Source organism: Phocoena phocoena, chromosome 3 (genome assembly GCF_963924675.1).
Source record: "Phocoena phocoena chromosome 3, mPhoPho1.1, whole genome shotgun sequence".
Classification (NCBI taxonomy): Eukaryota; Metazoa; Chordata; class Mammalia; order Artiodactyla; family Phocoenidae; genus Phocoena; species Phocoena phocoena.
This window is the reverse complement of record NC_089221.1, coordinates 9027402-9047146: the sequence shown is the minus strand read 5'-3', so window position 1 is coordinate 9047146 and position 19745 is coordinate 9027402. Positions and strand designations below refer to the sequence as shown.

Genomic DNA, 19745 nt, shown 5'->3' with positions numbered 1-19745 from the left:
AAAAATTTCTTAACGGAGGTTCTAAAGATCAACTTTTAGGTAAAACGCCCACTAAGTGTACTGACTGCTGGGGGAACTGGTTTTAGGCAAATCGATTAGTGCTATGCCCAATTCACTCTTGGGTGCAGGCTGAACAAACACAAACGTTTTCTCTGGCCGAAGGAGCCTGCGGGCACGGGGACGTGTGGTGCGTAAAAGGCAAGGGCCGGGCGGAGGTTCTGCGTCCTTCCTCCCGCCCACCCCCAGACACCCCCCGTGCCCCCCCGTCACGTCCTTTTCCTCCAGGACGGTGCCCGCTTCTCCTTGTGCGCCGTGGCCAGCCGCTGCTTCTCTGCCTCTTCCGCCTTCCTTCTTTCCTCCTTCGCCTCCTTGTACCGCCACTTGGGGAGCTGCAGGTGGGTGCTGTCCTTGGTGCTGCCCTTCGCCGCGCGCTCGGGCTGGAAGGCGGGCGCGGGCGCCTTGCTGATGCGCACCTTGGGGATGACCACGCCCGGCCGCACGCTGCTCCGCCGCAGCAGCTGCAGGGACAGGAGGCTGGCCTTCCGCGGGGCAGCTGGCAGCTGGGAAGAAGACGTGGAGCTGGCTCTGGGGGCCCCCTCTCTGGAGACCCCCGCGGTCTGGGAGGTCCGGAATCGCTGCTCGGCGCCCTCCGCTTTGTCCCTCTCTTGGGCTCGCGTGTCCGGGTGCCCCCGTGCCGCCAGGATTTCCTGCACCGCCAGCCGCCTTTTCCCCACACAGGGGGGGTTCTCGGGGCACATGGTCTGGCAGACGACGGCCACGGCGGGGCTGTAGAGGCTCGTGGTCATCCTGACCATGTGGTCCAGGGCGCCCCCATCCTCCAGGCGTTGGCGCAAGCGGGAGGTCAGCATGGACCGCACAAACTCGGTGAGCCTCTGCAAGCAGTTCTTGGAGCCCGCAGGCTTCGGACCCGCCTCGGGGGCCAGCGGCAGCTCTGGCTTGTACTTTTCCCCAAACTGCTCTGGGCAGGGTCGCTCCAGCAGCCTCTGGATGACGTGGACCGCTTCGAACCTTCCCGTGTAAGTAGCCCACTCCTGGGACGACATTCCACGGTGAGGGTCCCTGGCGTGGACATCTGCCCCTGAAAACCGCAAAGAAGAAACAGGAATGGGTGGATGCAATAAGACCTCCCTTCCACAGGCAGAAAACGAAAAGACAGTGAAATGGATCAAAGGCGAAACTTCCAAAACCTTCTAACAGACCCTACCCTGGAGCTGGGCCACCTGGATGAACCCACACCTGACCGTCACCTCTTGCGTTTACTATTGTAACACAACCGACCTTTTGTTTTTGCGGTACGCGGGCCTCTCACTGTTGTGGTCTCTCCCGTTGCGGAGCACAGGCTCTGGACACGCAGGCTCAGCGGCCATGGCTCACGGGCCCAGCCACTCCACGGCGTGTGGGATCTTCCCGGACCAGGGCATGAACCCGTGTCCCCTGCATCGGCAGGTGGACTCTCAACCACTGCGCCACCAGGGAAGCCCCACAACCGACCTTTAAGTGTTCCACTTAATGGTTTGTCTTTCCTAAATAAAACCCCCTAAACTCAGCACCTAAATCGTGGAATTTTTTTATAGAAATAAGATTTCATGGCTTTCCAGCAATGGAGACACAATCAGACCACAAAGGTGCTTTGTAACACTTGGCAGATGATACTAGAATGTTCTAAAAATACTAACAGTAACTCACAGGCAAAGCATTCAGTGTCCTATTTATTTATCATCTCCCTTTTTCCTCCAAGATCTCTTGTGGGGACGATTATGGTTCTTATCTTACAGGAAACGTGTGGTCCTTCACTTTTCGTGCTGGTGGTTAGTTGGTCGTGGGTCGTGGGCTTCTCCAGGACAGACGCAGTTTAAGCAAACACTTGAGTCATTTTTGCTTCCTTAACACACATAGTTCTGGCTGGTGGGAGGCATGCATTTAATAAATGTTTGCTACAGAATGGATGGTGGTCCCAGTGGCTGAGGGCACTGCTGGAGACCTCGAAGCTGGTAAGAGAGAAGTGCTCAGACCTGGGTCCTGACCCTCAGCTGCCTGCACTTCCCACCACCCTGCTGGGGGGCTCTTCCTCTGTGACACTTTCCTGTGCCAACAGGGCCAGGGCCTAGTACTCAGGGACTTAATCCAATACTAATCTAGGTGCGCTGTGAAGCTGTTCTGTAGGCGCGGTTAGCATCCACAACTGGTTGACTTTTAAGTCCAGATTACCACCCAAAATGTGGGTGAGCCTCGTCCAAGGTCTTAGGAGCAAAAGTTGAAGTTTCCTGGAGAAGAAAGAATTCAGCCTGAAGACGGCAGCATCCACTCCTGCCCAGGTCTCCAGCCCACTGGCCTGTCCTACAGATTCCAGGCTTACCAAGCCCCTAAATCACGTGAGCCAATTCCCTAAAATAAATCTCTTAATATATATCTCCCATCGGTTCTGTCTTTCTGCAGGACAGAGGCTGCATCTCCTACATCCTCACGGTCTCCCTTACACTGGTCACTTCCTTAATAAATCTCCTCCGTACCAGCCACTGCCCCCTCTTAATACTGCAAAGTTAAACTTCAGCTCAACTTGATAAAATGTTCATAAGTTTCAGCTCGGTAGTAAAACAGAAATTAACCAGGGATTGCTGTTCAATTAATCTTGGGCCAATCTCAGCCAAATGTACAGTTAAAAATCATTCAGCATTTCAAGTCCCATTAGTCATATTTCCACTGGCAAAGCAATGTGGGAAGTAGGGCAGTTATCTAGTCTACCCAGGGACCAGGCCCAGCAGAAGCTTCTGCATTTACATCCCACACAGACCGGGGTGTCCGGCATGCGACGGCTGGTGAATATGAACGAGAGCAGCAGGGGGTCTCAGCGACTTCCCTGCCCCATAGCCCTCAGCGGCCCCATGGCTGAGGCAGACGCAGCTCACCTGAGCTCGCCCGGTAATGCTCTTAATTCTGTGACACGTTAAAGAACATATCAGAAGAGTGGTAATTATTGGGAACTGGAGATCACGATGGAACTCATTAGCTACAGTACAATTTATAAACGGACTCAGATGAAAAGGGGGCAGTATAAATGTCATTGCAAAAAATAGATTGACACATTAAACCTTAATTCGTTGCACGTCACTTAAAAAAGGAGCAAACTGAAAAATTAAAATCTTAATGAACGCTGCTTGAAAGAGACATTTTTCAAATGCTAATGGAAAACTAAAGGAACAGCTGTCAAAAGTTGAGTGCACCTCTTCCTTTTCAAAATCACCTTGGAAAATACAAACACTGTAAAGAACGGAGGCCATTCTGACTGTAATGCAGCTCAAGAATCTGAGCTATGCTATAAATTAGAGATTCACTTCCTTAAGAAAGTACTATTAAGGGTAATATTAAAGGCCTGGGCATAGTCATTAAATCATGAAAGGCAAGTACTGACGATTAGCACGTTATACTTATATCTTTTTAGAAAATACGGAGCACCTCTGACAGGCCAAAGTACCCATCGCCTGCCCCAGAGACGCCCGGCATCCTCATCCTCCCACCCCATGTTGTTTCGCCCAGGGGTCCAGCCGTGCAAAGGCTGGGCTCCTGCCAATGAGTCCATCTGCTGCCACATTAAGTGCTGTGAGCTGTCTATACAGAATCCTCTATTTTATTCAAGGCAGCAACTACTCAGTTCTAGGCAATGCATCATGACTGGTCTATCCCTGAGTTTCAAAACTTGGCCATACTGACATTTGGGGCCAGATGACTATTTGTTCTGGGGATTGTAGGGCTTTTAACAGCATCCCTGTTCTCTGTGCACTAGATGCCAGTAGCATTCCACCAGTTGTGACAACCAAAAATGTCCCCTGGGGGATCACACACATCCCCACCCCATTGAGGATTATGGTTCTGACCTCGATGACCTGCCACGTTGTTCCCCGTTCTCCCAGTCTCCCTTACAGCTGGTCAGTGAGCCCCAAAGAGAAGGCTGCGGCACCCTGATCGAAGGGACCGATGAATCTGAGGCCTGGAGCTCTGGTGACCATCGTGCAATCATGAGGTGACCAGTCAACACACTGGCAGGTGGTTGGGGGGCCGGGTGGAGCTGAGCGGACAAGAGGAAGAAACCTGGCTCTGTGATGTCCTCATGGAGTCCAGGGCCAAGCTCTGCATGGTGACTTCCAGTGAGGTGAGACAGACAGACACTTGCTTTCTTTAAGCCACCGTCAAGTCAGGATTTCTGTTACTGGAAGCAGAAAGCATTCTAAAAGGGACTAAAGGAAAACAATCTACCTTCCGTTGCTCATTCTTAGGACGCTTTCCTCCAACAGTCAAGGCCAGGTATGTGGGACCAGCAGGAGGCAGGCAGAGCCCAGGGTGCGTCACTTCCTTTCCTATTTATCTATAAGCCCCCATCCCCATGTTATCTTATCTATAAGCCCCCATCCCCATGTTATCTACCCTTCAGAGCCCCAATCTGGTCCCCCTCCTGCCGAGAGACCCTGCTGGTCATGTCAGATAGTTAGACATGAGCAGGTCCCTGCCCCATCCTGGACGGGGTCATCTCTCCCTCTCCCATCTGGACACTGGTGATTAGAACATGCCCAGAGAGCCTCCCTTTTGTGGTCAAGGACTGTTAAGTTTCCAGCCTTATCAAGACCAAACAAGATAAAACCACCAGCACAGGTTGGTGCAGGCATACCAAGACCTAAAAGGTGACTCAGTAACCCGGGGTTCATCACGCCGTGTTTGTAATAAATTAGCATTGTGGTTTCTGCATCCATCACCCTTCTGTGGGTTTTGCCCGGGTGCCTGTGGGTAAGCGCCTGCGCAGAAGGAAGAAGTTATATAACCTAAAGCTGTCGATCAGCTTGGCAGTCAAATGATGCAGGACCTGAGGGGCTTTCCACCACTCTGAAAAACCAACCCCAGCCCTACCGCGGGGCTGCTTCCAGTTTCCAAACAACCCCGCGCCCCTTCTCTCTCTCCGGAGTGTACTTTTGCTTTGCTTAATAAAAAGCTCTTGCTACTTAAAACTGCTCTATGTCTCTGGACTGAATTCTTTCTCTTCGAGAGGACGAGAACCGAGGGAAGAGCCTTTTTCCGCCGGTGACAGTCACCACAAGACCACTGTGGACCGGTCCTTACAGGCCTCCTCCTGTGCTGTCTGTGGCCTGTATCTTGGGCACTTGGGGTATATGCAGGACGCAGGGTCACAGGGAAGAGCCCTTGAAGGGGGTGGGGCAGGTGATCCCACCCTACCCTCAGGCATTTCAGTCTCTCAGAGGGTCTCAGCAGGGCTCAAGCCCACAGCCCGCAGGGTAGCCAGCTAATGAGCTCACACTGGTTCATTTTCCAGTCTTCCCAATCTGGCTTCCTTATCCCTGACCAGCTTCCAAGGGTGACTTTCCAGAACAACCACTTGTCCCACGGTTGGCTCTCGTGGGTGCCCAGGCTAAGACAGTGCCCTTGGTGATATGAAATGCCTTATTTTTAGCCCTTTCTCTGCCTAATTACTTGACACTATTCCAACTTAGTCACAGAAAATTCATGTTTTCCTCTATAAACAGAAAGAAACCTCTCTGGTGATATCACATCCTTCGGCTTTCCAGAAACACATAGTCAGGGCTTGCCTAAGACAAAGATGAGCACACGATGTACAGCGGGAGTGCCTCTGCTCTCTGTTCGGTAAACGGGCCTCCTACACCTTCCTTTCCATCTGCTTTGCTGCCCGGAATCCCAGGGAGATTCAAGGCTTCTGTTTGCTTGTTTTTGCTCCGCAAGTGCCGCAGGAGTGACACCAACACCTCAGGTATGAAAGCCAGCTCTCTTAAGCCAGTCTGGAACCTGCCAACCTCCACCGGGTTCTGCTTCTCTTCAGAGATGATCACGGCTTCCCTCATACGGCTTCTAAGAGCATTTATTAAATACACCTGTCACTTGGGGGCATTAATATTCCACTGAATTAACAAGGCTCCGCAACCCTATCCCCAACCCCTGGGATCTCAACAGCAGAGCTGATGTTACTCCTTGGGATGCCAAAAACCAAGGAGCCAATATATCAGCTGTTCAGAACTTGGTTATATATATATATATATATTTTTAATTTATTTATTTAATTTATTTATTCTTGGCTGCGCTGGGTCTTCGTTGCTGTGCGCGGGCTTTCTCTAGTTGCGGCGAGCGGGGGCTACTCTTCGTTGCGGTGCGCGGGCTGCTCCTTGCGATGGCTTCTCTTGTTGGGGAGCACGGGCTCTAGGCGCACGGGCTTCAGTAGTTGTGGTGCGTGGGCTCAGTAGTTGTGACTCGCAGGCTCTAGAGCACAGGCTCAGTAGCTGTGGCCCACGGGCTTAGTTGCTCCGCGGCATGTGGGATCCTCCAGGACCAGGGCTCGAACCCGTGTCCCCTGCATTGGCAGGTGGATTCTTAACCACTGCACCACCAGGGAAGCCCGAGAACTTGGTTATATTTCTATTAAAAGCCTGAGTTCTGGTAATTCTGACACTATTTCGTTCTGCCCAACAAGGTAAGATAAGAGCTGATATGCACCAACAGGTTATGAACTATTGGAAAATCTAAAGTCTAGGGGGACATTCAATTCAATGATTCATTATTTCCAAAAGGAAATAGTTCTTATTGAATATTATGAAACTGCAACTCGGCAATTCAACCCAGGTGCAGAAAGACACTCAGGTTCAGAAGAACACGGCACTTGAAAGAATGAGAATGAGATACACAGTTTTATCCTAACTATTAATATGTAGTAATGCTCGTGCCTTTTGCTTTTAAAATGATCACAGGATGACCTGATTCTGTAAACATCAATCCAAAAGAAATACCCAGATTTTAGGATCTTTACAGGCTTAGTTTTTCTTAATATTGATAAATTCAAACGGAAATAAGAAGACTTTAAAATACTGTTGCAAATTGTTTAAACATTTCAACAAGTGTCCTATTGCTATGTACCAAACCCAGGAAAGGCATTCAATCACGTATTGTTTTTTCTTTTAAAACATACACACTCATCTGTAAGAAGAAAATGTGACCCACTTTCCTGGGAAAAAGTATAAGGTAACTTAGCGGCAATAGTAAAAAAGGAAAATATTCTGTAAGTTAAACAATAAAAGCCTTAGAGGGCAGCTCAAAAGCTCCCTGAAAAAGGTGTCAGATTTTCTTTTCACTTTTCCCTTCATTTCCCATTTACATTAGTTATATCAGTGGTTTTCAACAAGAGGCCACTTTCCCACTAGGGGACGTTTGGCAACGTCTGGAGATATTTTTGATCGTCACAGCTGGGGGGTGCTACAGTCACCTAGTGTGCAGAGGCCAGGGACGCTGCTAAACACCCTACAACCCACAGGACAGCCCGACCACGAAGAATTATCTGGCCCCAAACATCAACAGTGCCAAGATTAAGAAACCTGAGTTACCCTCCATAGAAAGTTTAAGTATCTGATCACAAGGATATTTTCAAAGGGAAAAATATACCATAGTTTTCCATTCATTTAACACATAATAGTGAACACATAAAGTCACCAGTAACAATGACAACCAACAATGACTGATGGCTTCCTCCATGCCAGGCGAGCCCCTGAGAGCTGTGAAGTGTGAACTCAATACACGTCATGACCTCCTGCAGTAACTACTGACATTCACCGAATTTTACAGAAGAAACAGGCCCACAGCAGGAGGTGACTGGCCCTGGGTATAGAGAGGCTGAATGGTGGGGCTGGAATTTGAAACCAGGGGTCCTGATTTCCAGGTTGGTTCTATTGGCCATTCTGCTCTGACCAGGTACAGTTCAGGAACAGAGGCACTAGAGGTCTGCACTCACGTGGATTATTCTAGACTTTGATGGGGTTGTGCTCACGTTGACAGGAACAGGAAAGGTAGGGTATATAAAACCTAAGGCCAAATTTGTTATCCAAATAACTAAGGGAAAAGAAAAAGAAACACATTAGCATTGAACACACTGCCCTCAAGCAGGCCCATCTCTCGCGAGATCTGAAAGGTTCTGTGATCTGTAAATGCCTGAAACCTCTACCAGACTCAGGGAAAAAATGACAGCAAATCCCATGCACGGTCCAGACTGATGAGAAGGCAATTAATCCGAAAACAAGAGGGTTTGTAATTCAAATTAATTCATTGGGGAAAATGCCTCGACTGACATCGAAAGTTTTTGGTTGTAAAAGGGAATTGCTAATTTACACTCAATTATAACTAGATCCAGAAGCAGTAAAAGCAGATGAAGCTCCCCCCAAAAAAAAGCATCCTAATCACCATTAAATCAGGAGGAACCATCCCTCCCTGATGTCACTGATAAACCCTGTGGAAACGGCTATCTCACTTTAAAAAAATGAAACTGTCACTGAGTCAAAAGCACAACCAATGAGATTAATTTTAATTAGGATCTTTTTTAATTCCAAGAAGGTTTTCATCTTCGAAGCCTCTGTCTTCGTTTAGTGAGTTTATTTTTCTTACAGCATCCCCTAAAACACTTCAGCTAAAGCAGGAGAAAAAAACAATCCAAAGTAGGTTTGTAACAAATCCTGTAACCCCAATCTAATCACAAGGAAAAAGACAGATGGGCTCAGGTTGGGGGACCAGTGATCATTGGCCAGTGTCAAGACCAAGTCATGGACAAGGCATGAAGACTGAGCAACCTCTGGGGACCAGAACAGACTGGGGACGTGTGACAACTCAGTGTGGGAGCCTGGCTGGGATGCTGGAACAGAAGGGGCCATCTGTGGAAGAACTGGTGACATCTGGATAAAGTCTGGACTTTAGTGACTTGTACTGTGCAGTTTCTGCCTCTCGGTAAGATGCTAACATGGTCGGGGGAGGGAGGGCGGTGCTGAGTCGGGGCTCTGTGGGTGCTCTCTCTACTACCTCTGTCGCTTTTCCATACACCTAAGATTATCCCCAAATGAAGGTTTATTTACAAAAAGAAGCAAGTTGTCTAAACAGAGCTACTAGCCCAGGCTGATGCCTGGAAGAATTTTAACGTGGTCCTCGAGATACTGAGACTGGAGGGGATGCCGCCTCTCTGGGAGCTCGTAGGGCCAAGCAAGACCGGCTGAACCCAGTGCCAAGAACAAAACCAAAATAAACTAAGATCATGAAATTAAATAATGGCGACAGCAGCATCTCCCCGTGTGAGATGCTCCCTCTGCGCCTGGCCCTGGGTGTGTGCTTCACATACATTTTCTCATTTTATTGCCAGAATAACCCAATGAGGTTGTGCCCTAACAATGATCATTAATTCCATTTTAGAGTGAGGGGGAAAACAACTAGAGATTAGTCACAAGGAATTCAGCTCAGTAATTCCTTAAGTATGTATAGCCCCAGAGTTTACAAAGTGATGTATTTCATCCTCAGGGAGGTGGGGAAGAAGTCATTACTCCCATTTCACAGATGAGGACAGAGAGGCTCAGAGGAGGGGCTTCCCTCAAGATGATGAGGCCAAAAGGGCCAAGGGGAGCCTGCCGTGCTGGCCCAGCCTGAGAACATTCCACTGTGATGCCAGGCAGAAAGAAACTGCCCCACACAGAAACCAAGACCCCTAAAACCGAGTCCCACTCCCGCAATTTATGATGAACCTCTCTACCCAAAACTTTAATCCCTTTCTTGTCCCACTCCTGCTCTCCTCAGGATTGATGCAAATCAAAGAAAAGGGGGGATTGAAACTGAGCAGGACCCTGTGAGGCCTTCCCGGGTGCGAAAGCCCATCTGTGTCCCGTTTCTTGTTTGTAGAAAAAAGGCTTTAGTCTCCTAGGCCTTCCTCGAGTTCCAAAGAGCAGACTCGAGCAGTTAATGACCAGGACAACAGAGTCACAGGACTCCTAGTTCCTCCTGAAGGGATACAGGTGACAATCTGGTGCATATCTTTGAGCTATTCTGCAGAAACTAAGACCCCCTCCCAGTGGCGGATGGTGACTACACTGACCACAAGCACTAGATCCCAGACCGGCTGGAACCCAAAGGTTGATGGTTGAGACTCCTGAAGCATCACCCTGTTACCTCACCACCAGCTGATCAGAAGGTCAACAAGCTGGTCAGGCAACCTTTGACCCTCTCCCCTAACACCATCTTTAAAAACCGTTGCCTAAAAGCCATCGGGAGGTTCGGGTCTTCTGAGCCTAAGCCGCCGGTACTCCTTGCTTGGTGCCCTGCAAATAAACCCTTACTTTGCTGTGAACAACCACCGTCAGAGTATGGCTTTCTGCACTGCAGGCACACGAGCCCTCGCTCAGTTACAACATCATATGACCACGTGACTCCACCCACCAGCAAGCAGACACCTGGGAGGGCTCCTGGGTAGACCCTGCCATCCCTTTGCCCACCTTCAATAGGACCATCTTGCCAGCGTCAAGACCAGAGCACACGTTTGTGAAGAAAAATGCAGGCAGGATGAGGCTAGGGGGTGAGGAAACAGGAGGGCTGGCCTATGGGGTGACCAGTGCTGTGACCTCCCAACCCACCCTGAAAGCAGGAGCTTTTTTTTTTTTTTTCTTTTAAAAATTAAGACTGGGGTGATTTATTAATCTTGTTAGGAACTCTGATACAAAGCACAGTAAAAGGCCACAGACCAGTAAATAAACAATGTGGGTTTTGGCTACTTTACAACTGCTGCTACGGACCTAAGAGGAAAACACGCTTTTTCATCACTTAGAGTGAAGGAGTACAGATGGCAAATAAAAGTTTTTATCACGTCTCTGATTAAAAAGTTTAATAAAGCTTTAAGTGTCTGCTGGTTTAAATATTACCAACCTAAAAAAATACTTTAAAAATTTTTAGTTAACACAAGATTTATAGAGAAAGTTACTTGGTTTTGAAGGCAATGCAGTTGGTTCCTATGCCATAAGAAACTTATCCTCCAGCTTTATGAATTAGTAAAGTAGCAGACCGTACTATAGGCCTTGAGTCACATAAATTTATATAGGTTATTAGCATTATCTTTAAATGTACAATATAAACAAAACTGTACATGTATGGCATATTAACTTTGTTTTCCAAAACAACAGGCAACTCGTTAGCTAAAGACACCACAGTCTGCAAAAAGGCACATCTGTATAAGATATATGCCCTTTTCTCCTCTATGATTGGGTTAGGTAGTCTGTTTACATTTCGACAAAACAATAAACACAGTGCATTCTATTATTTTCGTTCTATTTTTCACTTTTGTCTTCAGCAGCAAATTCTGGCTTTTAAGACATGGCATTAAAGAGTTTAAGAGCAGTGGGTGTTATTCACGATCTTCCGAAATGTAAAAACTGGACGTAAAAACTAGAAGATGGTCCAAGAGGCTTAAAAATCAGTATCACCACACACCCCCTATATGTGTATAAATTCACTGCCTTAAAAAGTCATCTGTTACTCAAATTTGAAAAATTCCACAAATGCACTATCCGCTTTCAGTGCCATCACTGTCACTTTAAACCATATTTTAGCAGAGTCTACAGTGCAAATATAAATTCTTTATACTGGCCTTTGGGCAGCACTGAGGATCCAAGACAAGGCAATGCTACTGAGGATAATGGTAAAGGACTTCTGTACTTTTATTTTTCCAATCTTTAAAAGCTTATTTGATCAGTAGCATTTTTGTAAGAACATTATTTTTTTTTAAGTACTAAAATACTAGGGCTTTTTGGAATAAATTTAAAAAAAAACTGTACAAATACCATTCCAGTGTCAATGACTACACATGGCTAGGGTCATTGAGGAGTTTCTGCATTTTCTAGCAAAGGCAGTCTATACAATGGGGGGTGCAAAAGCTCCCATTTGTAAGTCTTTGGTGGCAGTTTTGGTAGGTGAGGGCTTGAATTCTGCCTTGGTGGAACAGGGGGCGCTTGAGGATGAGCAAGATTATTCTGACTAGAACTGAGCACATAGCGTCGACGCGGTACCCTTGGAGAGGGTGCGCTAGGAGGAGTGTTTGGAGAATTGGGACATGTACTATCGTCTCTGAACCGGTCTGGATCTCTGTGAAGATGTCCCAGTGCAGGTGGCTGAAGAGTAAACAGACAGTTTATAAAGTGTTCTGGAGGCCGAAGGGGAACTGGTGGAGGGGTATCGGGAAGAGGATCTCTCGGCGGCGGCGGTGGTGGACTATGCAGAGGCCCGTCAAATGCACCAGAAGGAGCAGGAACTCTGGGTTTTACCTTTGGAGGAGGAGGCTGTCTTGGCAGAATAGCAGGGGGGTCATCATCAGATTTCATAGTCCCCTTGGAATCTGAAGCATCCTGATCAAATTTTTTTCGAGGAGGAAGTGGAGGGGGAATCAGTGGCCCTTCACTTAGTTTATGTAAACTACCACACGAACTAAAGAAAGACTTTGAATGAGGCAAGAGGACTGGAGCGAAGATGCTATTGCTTCCACAGGAACTGTTGAGATCCACATCTAAAAACACACTAAGGTCTGAAGAAGCAGATACTGGTGGAGGAGATGGTGTATTCGGAGAGGTTGGTGCTGACACCGTTGATTCAAGCTCTGTTTCAGCAATCCGACTAAAGCTTATTTTACGTGGTTCTCTTTCTAATGGTGTTGGATGACCTCGTAAAGTACCTGAGGTAGAGCCATGTCGGCCTGTATTAGGCCTTATTCCAGGAGATTTTAAAGAGAAAGTTGATTTCCTAGGAAATCGAGGTGGCTGTTTGCGGTTTCGGGGTTCAATTTCTAGTGACTTGTTGAACAAATAATGTGTAAACTCGTTTTCAGAAGCATTTCCCATGGGGTTAAGGTTTTCAAAGAACCTCCTCATTTCTGGTTCTATCAGTAAACAGTAAGGCTGATTCTGATATTGACAAATTTCTCCAGTAATTTCAGCTACTTTTTTCCTCTTACTGAAATTGATTAAATCTTTCCCTTTCTTTTTTAAAAAATCATTATTCCCTTCTTCAGTCTTCAGAATATTTGTTAAATATATTCCAAAAAAAGACACACAAGGTGGACTGATTGACTTAAGTTTCATTAGATATTTTTTAAAATGATCTTGACTTAATTCCACAGCTTCATCCAAAATTTTCCTTTTTCTCTCCTCAAGGTATGATCTAGTCTACAGACTCATACTGAATTTACTGCACTGACGATCTCTAATACACCACTGAAATTATTCAAATCTTGAAAAACTTGCAGAATTTCTATAATTCTACTTAGTACTGCCACCCATTCCTCAAAATTTTCTGCTTCCACAATGCACTTTTCAAACCAGAGAGTGAGATTTGTGATGTGGCGAATCATTTTTAATAAATTTGGAGAATTTATTTATCTTCTTTGGTCCATACACTCCCTACAAGTTCAGAAGGTTGAACTTTCCTGTAGAGATCAGATTCCGAAAGTGTCAGCTGATATGCAATTTCTATTGGATGAAGTGTCATGAGATCAAATGTTTCAAACTGTCCTGGTCTGCTGATATGCCATTCAGTTGGTGGAGGTGGACTTTCAAAGGTAATATTATGGCTTATTCCATTTGCCTGAGCTTGTTTCTTCCTCTTGATGATCTTAGCAATTGACTCTACCCATTTCTTCAGAGCTTTCCCTCTTACACTTGAAATGAAGGATTCTAGTCTTTCAAGCAACTCCAAGTCTCTTTCAAAGTCATAAAAATGGTGTTCAACCCTGTGCCGAAACACATTTAAGATCCTAAGTTGTACTGGCTGGACATATTCCTTGCAAAACCTTTTAAGGTCTGCACTGATTGGCTGCTCGCCTTTCTCTACTGCCAATTTATCTGCTTCACTAGGTTCTGGCTCTGGAATTTCAAATCGTGTGATCAGTAAGCTTAGCAATTCCTGTGGTTTACAAAATGAACGATACGTAGCAAGAAAAGTGCGAACAAAATTGGGATCTGCATACATGTGATGTGTTAACCTTTCAATTAATTTCACCACAGTTCCTCCTTTAATAATGGGGATTCCACTTCTACTTTGCAAGTCGTCTTCAAAAACAATGTTTTCCTCAGAGTCTTTTACCACAAAACGATACACTTCAGGACTCGGTAATCGAAGTGGTTGCTCATTTTCTTCCTTCAATAATACTGAATCTAGCATTCGATGTAGAGTACTATGGTAATGAAGAGAAATAAGTGCTGCCATCCGATTATTTTTCTCTTCAGCAAACTTAGCAAATATTATGCTGTTTTCATCTTTGGATACTAATTCAAAAGCATGTTTGCACTCACAAGTATCTTCTTTACCACATATTTGTATTTTCCTCATGACAAATTTTTCTTTTAATAATCTGTATTCTGTACTACTGTATCCTGGAAGGTGTGACTGGCTGTGACTGGGTTTGTGGCTAATCATTAAGCCATCAAAGAGAAAAATATGCCGTTTGTGTTTAGCACGAATTCTCGTCAATGGGCCTTCCATAATAAATTGATTACAACACTGTCCAATATCTTTGCCTTCCCATCCATCTATGTTTTTCTGAATTTCATTCATTTTTTTAATAGCCAGGTGCTTGCTTCTTAATTGATGATTATAAAAAGGCAAACAGGATCCCCAGGTCAGCATCTAGGTGAATACTGCTTGTAAATTCGGTCCATACTACCTTGGAGATTCATGAGAGCAGTAACAGCTTGGTTCAAACATTCTCTGTCTTCATGCTCTTCACTACATGCTTTCAATTGCTTTAACAATTCAAAATAGTGCCAACAATGATACACTGGCACCAGCATAAGGCGTGGAAGGACATAACGAACTGCCTCTTTAAAACCATCAGCAGTGGACTGAAAGTGTAGAGCCACTGCGGGTCTGGCCATTAACTTACTGAAATGCTCATTAAATTTTGGTGAAAGAATATCCTGTGATAATGTTTCATAAGGATCAAATGCTTGTTCCTCTGCCAAATCTTCAAATCAGCTTCCAGCTAAGGGACGAGGGCTGCTTTCATCAGTCATTTCAACTGTGTCTTCAATTAAACCTAGAAGTTTCACGGTCAATTCATGTATTATCTAAAATGTTACTGAAAATCTTTTCAATATCAGAAAGTTTAGACAGCTTTCTGTCAGAAATAAAAGCTTCTCAAAACACTTTTATGATCATATTTAGTTCCCGTAGATACTGTCTTTCTTCTGCAATTTCAGTTCTGACAAGGTCATAGTAGTTTAATTCACCTGAAGAACCAGGTTCATCTTCACAAAGAGAAACCAAGCCTATGTCATCCTGATCCAACATGTCCATCAAAACCTTATCTGCAGGGCTTCCCTGGTGGCGCAGTGGTTGAGAGTCCGCCTGCAGATGCAGGGGACACGGGTTCGTGCCCCGGTCCGGGAAGATCCCACGTGCCGCGGAGCAGCTGGGCCCGTGAGCCACGGCCGCTGGGCCTGCGCGTCCGGAGCCTGTGCTCCGCAACGGGAGACGCCACAACAGTGAGAGGCCCGCGTACCGCAAAAAATAAAAAAAATAAAAAACAACCTTATCTGCACACATTGACACTTTAATGTCCTGTTGGGATATTTCATAATGTCGGATATTAAATACATAATTACCAGCCAATTTCAAAATATGAGCTGAGATATACTCTAGTACAGCCACAATATACAGGGACACATGGTAGTCCACTTTGTACCCTAAAACATCCTTCAGTGAAGGATGGATTTTGTCCACAGGCAGTAAGAGGATTTCTTCGCTTTCGTCTCTCTATGGCAGACTATGCATCAGCAGTAGCCCACTTATCCATTGGGTGAGGAAAGGTCTTTTGAACTCGCTCCTCCACATCTTGAACAGTCCTTGGTTGGGCCATGCATAATTTATTAAGCAGCTGAAAAATCAGCTCTTCAATATAATAGAGAGACTCTTCATTAGCTGAGAGATTGGGATGTACTTGCTCCTGAACCTTCCGCAGGGCCGAGACCAACAGTCCCCGCCATTTCGGACTGTTCTCTTCGCTGACAAACTCGTACGTATGCGGCGCCTGCGGCATGGCCCCGGCGGCAGCGCCTCCGTAGCGGGGGCGGCCCGCGGGCCGAAACAGGCCGGGCCGGTGGCCTGACAGGCAAGGGCGTGGGCCGCCTAGCCTCGCCGGCCGCCTCCTGCCCGGGCCGCGGCTACGGCCGAGTTGGCTCGGAGACGGAGACGGCGCCGGCGGGCGGGCGGGGGCTCCGGGGGCAGCTTCCTCGGCTCCGCGGCGTCGCCTAGTGCAGCGTCCGCAGAGGAAGCGCTGCGTCCCATGAACCCGTGCGGCCTCTTTTCCCCGCGGCGCTGGCCCGCTTCTCAGGCGGCTCCTCCTCCTCTGTCTGGGTTCGCAACCCGGCGGGGGTACAGCTGGCCTCTCCCCTGCTCGGACTCCCGCTACGGACGCGGCAGGCAGAGAGCGGCGGCGGCTTGTCTCCTCATCTCCGCCCTCCCAACCGGCAACACCGCCCTGCCCCGCCCACCCGAGTCACCTCCAGAGGGCCCTGGGGACAGACCGGGCGCGCGCGTCGGGCGAGAGAGCCACACTGGCGCGCACAGTGCTGGCCACCACCACCTTCGCCGCCGCCCCTTCAGCAGCCGCGCACAGGGCCCCAGGGCCGCCGCCAAGCCCCGGGCCCCGGCAAGCGCGGCTCGGCCAGCCCCCTCCGCCCCGCGCTCATTACCCCGTGTAGCTGGAGCAGCCCCGCACGGAGCATGCGCGCCGCGGAGCAGGCCGGAGCTTTTGTTTTTGTTTCAACTCGGATGATGACAGCCATACATCTCAACAAAGAAACGTTTCTTTGATGCATCCACTAGGCTTGGTTTCTATGGGGGGGATTCATCCCTTCAACACATATCTTTAAAGGAGCCAACTCAGCATTTCCCGGGACCCTGGGACTGCATGGGACAGGTGGGGACGTACCTGCTAGCATCAGGGCTCGGATGCACTCCGTTCGGCCCTGCATGGCGGCTTTCATCAGGGCCGTGAACCCAAACACGTTCCTCCTTTCAAGGTCAAGACCAGGGAAATAGTTCAACAAGTAGTTGGTGATGGTGACGTGCCCTGCAAAGAGAAATGCACACATGTATGGACCACACTCCACAAAGAGCGGGCATTCCAGCGGCCTTCCTACACAGACAGAGGGAAACATGGCATGGTCCACCGCTCTGGGGGGTGTGTGTGTGTGTGTGCGTGTGTGTGTGTGTGTGTGTGTGTTTGCCTCTCAGGCCGCAAAAAAATAATTCTCAGGAGTCCAGGAAACGAGAAGACAGAGGGCCCTGCCCCGGCCATGCCGTTGCTGCCTCTGGTTCATTATTCCCTCCTGCCAAGCCACTTGGAAGTTCAGCTGTCCCATCAACCTGTTGAGGAAGGAATGTGGGGAGCAGAGACACTGTGGGGGTGGCGTGGGCACACCCGAGCTGGCCTGACGCAGACGCTGGCTGGTCAGTGGGGAGGCCCCGCATGCTGTCGGCGCCCAGCAGGAGACGCCGATGCAAAACAGAAGATGAACCTCAGAGCCATTTCCCAGAACTCCAGAGCCTCAGGGAGGAGAAAGTCTTCATCTCATCATCATAACAACAGGATATGCCAGTGCACACTGCCACCCTATCACCGCTCAGAAGGCTCTCTCTCTCTCTCTCTCTCTCACACACACACACACTCACACACACACACACACACACACACACACACACACAGAGTCAGGGAACCCAGGGAGTATTGCTACCCAGACCCTTATCCATAAACCCAACCAGGTAAGAATATTCATTTCAGAATATAGATTTCTCCCCTTTATCGTCTCGCACTTCCAAAAAAGGGCCTGATTTTCTGCTCACTCCCAGAGGGTTTTCAAAAAGCCCACGCACTCTTGGATAGCGGTGAATAAGGAGAACATCACGTAACAAGCAGTGTTCCCAGGATACTCCTGGCTCACCCAGAGAAAGATCCTCAAACGACTCTTGTGCCACATAAAGAGCTCTGGGGTCAAATGCCCATGCTGCCCGAAGCCCACTGGCCACATCTATTAAGTCCTCGAGTGAAATGACATGCCACCCTCCCCCCCGACTCTTTAGTTCCTTAGAGCAGGGTGTCAACCTTGGCACTACTGACACCTGGGGCCAGATTATTCTTTGTTGTAGGGCTGTTCTGTGCAGTGTGGGACGGTTAGCACTGGGCTCTACCCACTAGATGCCAGTAGCTACCATAACCCTCCTCCCTCCCAGGTATGACAACCAAAAATGTGTCCAGACGTTGCCAAATATCCCCTATGGGGGCAAAATCACCCCTGTTGAGAGCCACTTCCTAGAGGCTCAGATTTCAGGACCAAGGTGGGAGATGGCGTCCTCTCCTGCTTACCTTCTCCCTGACCCCTGACCCGCCAGCCTGCCTCTTGGTTGCCATTTCCATCCTGGCCCTAATCGTGACGGCTAACACACCTCGGGAGGGTGGGCAGTCTGCAGAAGCTCTCACCTGAGCCTGGATGGAGGGCCTGGGGGCCCAGCCTCCATCCTTACACGCCGAGGACTGGCTCGGAAATCCCGCCGTCATCCCCACCCCATACATGTCCCCCGGAAGCCCCACTGTCAGGGCTGCAGGTGTGACGCCTGGTGGACACTGCACTGCGACTTCTGCTGCTAACTGGGCACCACTAGCTCCTCGCAGGGAGGCCTCTGCACCACGGAGAAGCCAGGACCCCTGAGGCTCCGTCCCCGGCTGCTATCAGGAAGCACAATGGGTGAGACTGGACACATGGCAGAGGAGGTGAGGCCTCCTCCGGAGGGCGGGCAGCCATGGGACACAAGGTGCTCCCGAGATGCAGCCCCCCTTGCCCTGCAGACTGGGAGGCCGAGGGAGCGGAGGCCCCCAGCACAGCAGCGGGGAGACCCGACCCCTCTCCTGCCGCAGCAACGTCTCCTGGGCCTCCTTCCGGGTCCTGCCAGTGCTGTGCACGCCCACCAGTAACTCCTCCCACGGCGGGAGCTCCGTACCCCCCATCACACGCCGACCGAGACAGAGTGCAGGCGGGGACCCAGTTACCCTCCTTGAATGGCACCCAGACACTGCAGGCTGCTGGCCAAGCAACAGTGCATCCTTCTCCTCAACTTCCAAGTTAAAAATGAAACAAGCAACAGAAACTAGAGTGTGGGCTCCTCCAGAAGCAGTGTTTTCCCCTCACCATGGACCTCAGCCCACCTCCTGAGCTCATCGCAAAGATCATGTAGCTATCTGACTTTCTGAGATAAGCACTGACTAATATGATCGTGTCCGGGGGTTAACAAGCCAGAAGCAAATGGGTGGGACCTTCCCGCTCTGTGACTCACAGGTTCCAACCGGCAGCTGACACTTTTTGAGTCATTCACACCACTTTGCTTTCTGCTCTCCTTTACAGAGCACACCCCCCCCCCGCCAGGGGACGATGCTGGCTGTCAGGTGCCCAAAGCAGCTTAACTGCTCTAAACTGTTGGAGCAGGGGCGGGGGAGGAGAGTCCTTTGATCTCAGTTGGGTTTGTCGTCCAGCTAAACACTTCACAGCACCTGTCAGTTAGATTTAACCAGGGTCATAGTGAAACGAATTGCAATTCGTTTGGAGCCGTTTCTTTAAAAACGTGAAAGAGCGTGGCCGCCGTACTTTCAGCACGATGTCCTTTGCACTGACATATCCTAAACACTCTGAACAGGCGGGGAGAGAAAAAACTGACAATCCACAAAACAAACGGCCCATTATACAGACCCGTTCTGCATGTTACGTAGAGATCAGAAAAACCAACGTGCAGTCCACTCGTTCTGACTACTGACTACAGGCTCGAGCTGTCAGTGACCCGTGAAATCACTCTCAGCTCCCCACTGGCTCTCCCAAAATGACAGCACA

General features: G+C 48.7%; 1 protein-coding gene and 1 pseudogene across 1 annotated transcript in view; both read right to left on the bottom strand.

The window, feature by feature from the left end:
• Nucleotides 1-266: 266 nt before the first annotated feature.
• Nucleotides 267-19745, bottom strand: part of ANKRD33B (ankyrin repeat domain 33B) — an 87135-nt gene continuing 67656 nt past the window's right edge. The window contains exons 3-4 of the mRNA XM_065875329.1: nt 16799-16939; nt 267-1099 (exon numbers count right to left, since the gene is read on the bottom strand). Of these exons, the coding sequence (XP_065731401.1) occupies nt 267-1099; nt 16799-16939 (974 nt within the window). The remainder of the gene's footprint in view (nt 1100-16798; nt 16940-19745) is intronic.
• Nucleotides 11694-15904, bottom strand: LOC136121084 (son of sevenless homolog 2-like; annotated as a pseudogene).